The sequence below is a fragment of the Meleagris gallopavo genome, chromosome 29 (genome assembly GCF_000146605.3).
Source record: "Meleagris gallopavo isolate NT-WF06-2002-E0010 breed Aviagen turkey brand Nicholas breeding stock chromosome 29, Turkey_5.1, whole genome shotgun sequence".
NCBI classification, from domain to species: domain Eukaryota; kingdom Metazoa; phylum Chordata; class Aves; order Galliformes; family Phasianidae; genus Meleagris; species Meleagris gallopavo.
In genome coordinates this window covers 3,499,162-3,505,299 of record NC_015039.2, presented here as the reverse complement: position 1 = coordinate 3,505,299, position 6,138 = coordinate 3,499,162, and the positions used below count along the sequence as shown (strand labels likewise).

Genomic DNA, 6,138 nt, shown 5'->3' with positions numbered 1-6,138 from the left:
TTGAAGGCTGGATTCCCCCCCCCCCACACACACCCCCTCTTCTGACTCTCCTACCAGAAAGGAATCTGCCTCTGGGAGCTCAGCCAGCACAGCAGGGACACAGCACAGGGAATATAGGGAATATCCCCTCCTCGAGCAGCAGCACCACAATCATGGGCTCAACAGGGAGCTGCAGAGCTCAGCACCACCCCCCCCAGGGAAGGTCTGGCAGCAGCATGGAGCATTACACCCAAGGGTGGCTCTCAGAGCAAATCCTTTCTGCTAAGGGATGTGCCCAGAGCTCTGGGGTGCCCACAAAGCCCAGTTCTCAAGGGAACAGATCCTAAGATGCCTCCCAGCCTCTCTCCCAGCTCTGCTCTCTGTCTCAAGCACAGGATGCTCCTGGCACACTGCTGTCTGTACCCACAGCTGTCTGTACCCACAGCAGGAGCTGCCCCTCGGTCCTGGTGGGATGCTCACCTGGGACCCTGGATCGGAGGAAGTACAGAAACTTCCCGTTTTTGGAGTGCATGATGGCTCTCTTGATGAACTCCACCACAGATTGGCAGCGGTCTTCAAACTTGGGATGGCACCACAGGCTGAAGGTCCCTGCCAACAGCACAGAGGAGTCTCACACCACCAGGAAGCTGCTGGCTGCAGGAGATCCACACGCTCACCCATAGGGTGGGTGGCAGCTCCCAGCCAGCTCTGCAGCCTCACATGGGGCACGTTAAGCTTGAATGGCAAGCAATGAGACTGCAGAGCAGGAAAGCAGGCCCCCTAGCTGCATGCAGATCCCTACATAGGCTGAAGCCTCTGGCCAGACCGTTGTCTTGCATGCAAGCAGGCACTGCCTGCTTCTTGCACCAGGGAGCAGCACTCGTGCTACGGAGCTGCAGCCAAACCATAGCTCTTCAACATCCTATTCCTGCCCAGTGGTGTCGTGGATGAGCAAAAACATCCCTGGCTTTGCAGCATCTGGAGGAGGCAGCGCTGCACTCACAGCCCACAGCCAGCAGAAGGGCTGCACTGAGCTCACAGCATCCAAAATGTGCTTCTCTCTGCACAGCTCCGTCCTGCTTCACTGGGGAAGACCCCCAGACGGAGCACTGTAGGAACAGGAGAGCCCACCGAGCACTGGGAGCCAGCGAGCTCTGATCTGAAGGGTCTGAAGGATCACCACCCTGGCAAGCAGATGCTAAGGGCAATCCCAGCAGGTTACTGCACAAACACCAGCAGCCTCCCTGGGCTGCCTGCTCAGCTCTCCTATTAAAAAAAAAAAAAAAGACAAGAATCCCAATTTCTTGCTCACATCTGCCTGGAACCTGAAGGTCGAGCAGTTATCTATTTACCATTCCCTCAGCCCCCACCATTTATCATCTTCATTGGGTCAGCAGAGTGCTCAGCTCTGCAGTTTCCCACTCTGCTGCAGCACACTCAGCACGAGGCCATCGCAGCAGGCAGAGCGCAGGGCTGAAGCCACCAACTGTGCTCCGGGGACGCAGCTGGAGCAAAGGGAAGGGCACTGCTTTGGCCCCTTGAGCTCAGAGCATCCCAGAGCCACCCGCAGCCCTCACCTCTGTAGTGCTCCATCCTGGTATGGTGGGTGATGCCCTGCGATCGGAAGCTGAGGCTCAGGATGTAACGGGGGTCAGAACTGTCCCGCACCAGAAAGGATCCATCTGGTTTCCCTTTCAGCTTCATCTCTGCATCCTCCCAGTTCATGGGTCCCCAGTACCACCCGCACTGCAGGAATGAGACACACCACGTCAGCAGACTGCCAGTGAGGAAGCACTGAAGGCACAGCCAATATTCACTCTCCTTAATTCACTTTTATACCAAAATTTAATTTCCTGCTCGTATTCATCCCAAGCGTGGACCCATCGCTCCTGGATGAGAAAGCACCATTGCATCTACCCCCCAGAAGCGGGGAAAGAACTCGTGATGCATTCCTTGACTTGCCCAGGACCTCACTGGGGGTGTTTTCTGGTCCTGCCTCAACTTTGTGCCCCCAGCCAGCTCCAAAAGCAGCTCCCAGAGGGCTGGAGCATCTCTCCTTTTGAGGAAAGGCTGAGGGAGTTGGGCTTGTTGGAAAGGCTCTGGGGAAAACTCACCTCCCAGAGAGCTTATAAACAGGAGGGAGAGCGACTTCTCACAGACTGCCAGTGACAGGACAAGGGGGAATGGCTTCAAAGTAAAAGAGGGGAGACTTAGGCCAAATGTGAGATGGAAATTCAAGACTCAGAGGGGTGGTGAGGCTCTGGCATGGGCTGCCCAGAGAGCTGTGCGCCCCAGCCCTGCAGGCGCCCATATACCCAGATGGGGCTCTGGGCAGGGGTCGAACTCTTCCAACCCAAATCATTCCACCCGCTTACAACACGATTCAAAACACAGAGCCCTGCCCCACTGCCCTTCCCTCCCCACATCTCCCCACGCAGATATCACCTTCTCCAGCTCTCGCAAGCTGGCTGCAAAGCTGCTGGAGTCCGGGCGGTACAGCGGGCACTGGAGGTGTGGGGTGGGCTGGCTGGGTGCTGGTTCTGTCGGTCGGAGGGGAACGATCCGGGGGAAGGCATCTGCAGAGGGAGGGACAGCACAGTGCAGTCAGTGCTGAGCTGCTCGGGCCCCAGAGTGCTCAGCTCCCAGTGCAGCAGGCAGAGGAAGAAGCAGGACTGACAGACAGGAGGACAGCATCCTCACGAAGGGCACTGGGAGGTGTCAAAAAGCTCTTCCAAGGTGACTCAGCACCTTCACCTGTTTGTTGTGCTTGCTCAGAGGGAAGGGAAAAGCACCAAAGGAAGGAATTAACCCATCCCAACACAAAGGGGCAATTAAAGCCCTTCGGGTCCTTTAGGGCAGGAAACTGGAAACCCAAGGGGGAAGTGCAAAGGAAGCCCTAGAGCTGCTCTGACCTGGGGCGTGGGGCGGAGGAGGCGGAGGCAGAGGGAAAAGACTGCAGGGAAGACCCCATCGGACCCACTAGGACAGATGTAGGCAGCGTCCCACTGATATCATCTAGGAGAGAACAGAGGCAAGAGGCATTCAGATGAAAGGAAAGCAAGCAAGCTCAGCGCTGCTGGCAACGTGGAACGAGCAAACTGGCACTGAGCACTGCAGGGGGAGCAGGAGACGGAGCCTGTGATGCCCCACCAGCTTCTGAGAGCAGCCCAGCAGCCTGCACTCACACACCCTTAAAGCAAAGGAGTTAGTTTTGCAGCCTGGCTGCCTCCATGCACGCAGCCTGCAGCACAAGGCAGGTGTTTATAGAAGGTTCTGCCTCCCCGCACATGTGCTCAGTGGGGCTGCCGTCCTGAGCACAGAGATGCTCAGCAGCCACGCTGGGCTCCTGGCATCACCTCCCCAAAGTATGAAGCACAGCGGGGACCTGCAGAAAACGCTGATGCTACGGAGGAACAGCAAGAAACACTGTGGGGCAGCAAAGAGAGCCCTGCACCCAAACAGACCGCATACCCAGCAGGCTGAGGCTTCGGCGCGGAGGCGGCGGCGGAGTCGGAGGGTGAGGGGAGCTCAGTCCTCTCTGAGAGATGTCCACGTCCACCAGAGACACCGTTTCACCTGGAGGATGGCAGAGGTAAAACTGTGAGCACGAGGGGAGGCAGAGAGGCAGGGGAAGGGATCCCGTCAGCTCTGGTCGGGTTTGGCACGCAGATGTCTCGGGTGGTTTAAGAGAAGTACATCTCAGCCTACGGGCCATGATGGTATCAACTCCTAACGTTCACAAGGGAGTGGGATAGAGCCTAAAGGTTCTGAAGCCAGGACAGTGCCTGGGGAAAATAACGATATGAAGGTGACCAAGGTAAAGTGAGAAAGCTTGAGCTTACTCTGAAATCGTGGGAGAAAAAACGAAGCCATCAAACCCCATTTAAAGCTCAGCGCTGCACCGATAAAGAAGCACTGCCAGCAACCAAAGTGCTGCTGCCACAACAGAGGCATTGGTCAGAATTCAGCCCAACCAGCTGCCAGCCACCACCAGCACCGAGACCTGTGCACCCACGGCCTCAGGGACCACTTCAACCCCCCCCCCAGACGTGCTCCAGCAGCAGCTCCCCAACCTCCTGCAACCTGCATCAGCATAGGACAACACTGACTCAGCTTCCTCCTGCCTGTGAAAGCTCTCTGCCCATTAATCAGGATCATTAGAGGGGTATTTAGGTGCAGTCCTTACCCGAGGTGCTTTCCCCCAAGGCTCTGTGGGTGTGGATGCACACGTGTGCATGCAGATGCTCTTTCATTTCCACACCCTGCCAACAGTGTCCAGGTACGCTGGGCTGCTTCAAACGAAGCTGAGAGGTGCTGAGGTGCCAGCAGGTGCAGAAACTACAGATCCTATGCTCCCCATCTTCCCCCAGCAACAGCTGATAGAGAAGGAGCAGCCCTGGCTTTGAGCAGCCCCGATGCTCAATGAACACACGTGGCACCCAGGAATCTGCCTGAACCTTGCAGGGAGCAAATCCTGCAGCACTCAGCACACGTTGCCCTCCAGAAGACCAGAGTGCAACCCCTCCAAATCCTTACCTGTGAAGAGGGGGCTGAAAACAACCGGGGAAAAGGCACTTTGAGTTCTTGTCAGTCTGTGTTTCCTGTTGGAAATACAAAATAATGGGGGTGGGGGTTGGAAATCATGAATGGTCTTCATTTGATCTTGTTTTTGAGCTGGGAGAGCCCTCAGCACGAGGTACCCAGCCTGCAGACAGCACCGTGTGCTGATCCAACCCCTGGAGCAGAGCTCTGGTTTAAGTAGGACAGCCAACCAGCAAGGCCGGGGCTCCGTCCTGCTGCTAAGCAAATCTCTGGCAAGGTGATTAATCAAGTCTTAGGAAAGAAAACCCCAAGCAAGTGTGGTTGCTGGAGCCAAGAAGCTGTTTCACAACAGGCAGCGCTGCTGCTCTAAACCCAACACTGCCATGTGCCTCAAACACACTGCATGATCACAGGCATCTTGGGAGCACTTTGCTGAACCTGGAGCTGAGGGAACTCATCTCAATACATAAAACCTCATCAAACTGCTTCCTTTTCAGGTCTCTCATGCCTGCTTGGGGGTTCAGCTCCTCCCCAACTCCCAAAGGAGGATGATTCATTGGTTATCAGCCATACGCTCCTCAAAAAACAGACTTCAGACCAACACCTGCAGCAGGATGAGAGCTGCCCTCACCAACCAGAGCCACGCAGCACTACCACAGCCTTCCCACGTCGCCATCACACAGAGATGAGGTACCAAACAAGGTCAGCTCAGCCCTCCAACTCAGAAGCCTGGACTGGTGAGCCGACCACAGAACCACTGCCAAACCCGCACCAACCCCGAGCCCTGGGCTGCAGATGCAAGAAGAGCAGCCCCACGGATGCAGCTTTCAGAGAGAAGCCTTACAATGCAGCACGAGGAGCAGCACTGCAGCAGCTCTGAGCTCTTGGGCAGGAGGGCAATCCTGGAAAGCTCTGCCTTTTCTGAGGCCCTGAACCACAACAGCTGCTGCATCAAGCACCTTGAAGTAACCTTTGGTAGAACAGCAGCACTGTGCTGACCGGAGAAAAGCACAGCAGCTCCATGGCTGTGATGGAGCTGCTGCTTTTGTGCCCCCTGATCTCAGCACTGCAAGGTCCCACAGACCAGAGGTTATCATTACAGACACCCCGATGTGCTGCTGCTGGGATGGGGCAACGTGGGAGGACTCGCATGGTCCCCATGCACTGCTGAGCCAAACCACGTGCCCTCTGTGATGCAAGGGATAAGGGCCAGCTGTCGGCAGTGCCAGGCAGTGACTGCTGGCTGTGCCCCTGCACGACAGCTTGGCAGCCCCACGCCAGGGGGACACAGTGGCCACGGAAGACAGAGCTGGAGAGGAGCAGCTCAGAACCCAAACCCTAAAGGGATGAGGTTGGAGGGAACCTTACAGCCTACCCAGTTCCGAGCCACACCACAGTCTGGGTGCTCCCCAAAGGCTGCCCAGGGTCCCATCAACCTGCAGGGATGGAGCACTGCATTTCGCTGAAGCCACCGAGCCCAGCAGCACCGCGCACAGCTGCGAGATCAGCACCTCCAGCATCCCCAGGGAACCCCTCTATGCCGCAGGAAGGCGCACAGACCCCCGCACATCCCCCCAAAAGCCGCTCTCCGGGTTCGGCCCCGGGGCTCCACGGCCC

The 6,138-nt window shown here is 56.9% G+C and overlaps 2 protein-coding genes across 2 annotated transcripts in view; one reads left to right on the top strand and one right to left on the bottom strand.

The window, feature by feature from the left end:
- The window catches only part of LOC104914610 (probable G-protein coupled receptor 158), a 1,222-nt gene extending 1,105 nt beyond the window's left edge, over window positions 1-117 (top strand). Inside the window, exon 3 of the mRNA XM_010724622.2 lies at window positions 58-117. Within this exon, the coding sequence (XP_010722924.2) occupies window positions 58-117 (60 nt within the window). The remainder of the gene's footprint in view (window positions 1-57) is intronic.
- A 232-nt stretch (window positions 118-349) lies between these two features.
- SOCS7 (suppressor of cytokine signaling 7) lies at window positions 350-5,952 on the bottom strand (the record flags this gene model as incomplete). Its single annotated transcript, XM_010724609.3, is given in 8 exon segments — window positions 350-588; window positions 1,557-1,725; window positions 2,425-2,555; window positions 2,892-2,928; window positions 2,930-2,994; window positions 3,451-3,555; window positions 4,516-4,580; window positions 5,897-5,952. Coding segments are annotated over 8 exon segments (852 nt in total), but the record flags the coding sequence as incomplete, so codon positions are not given.
- Window positions 5,953-6,138: the final 186 nt, after the last annotated feature.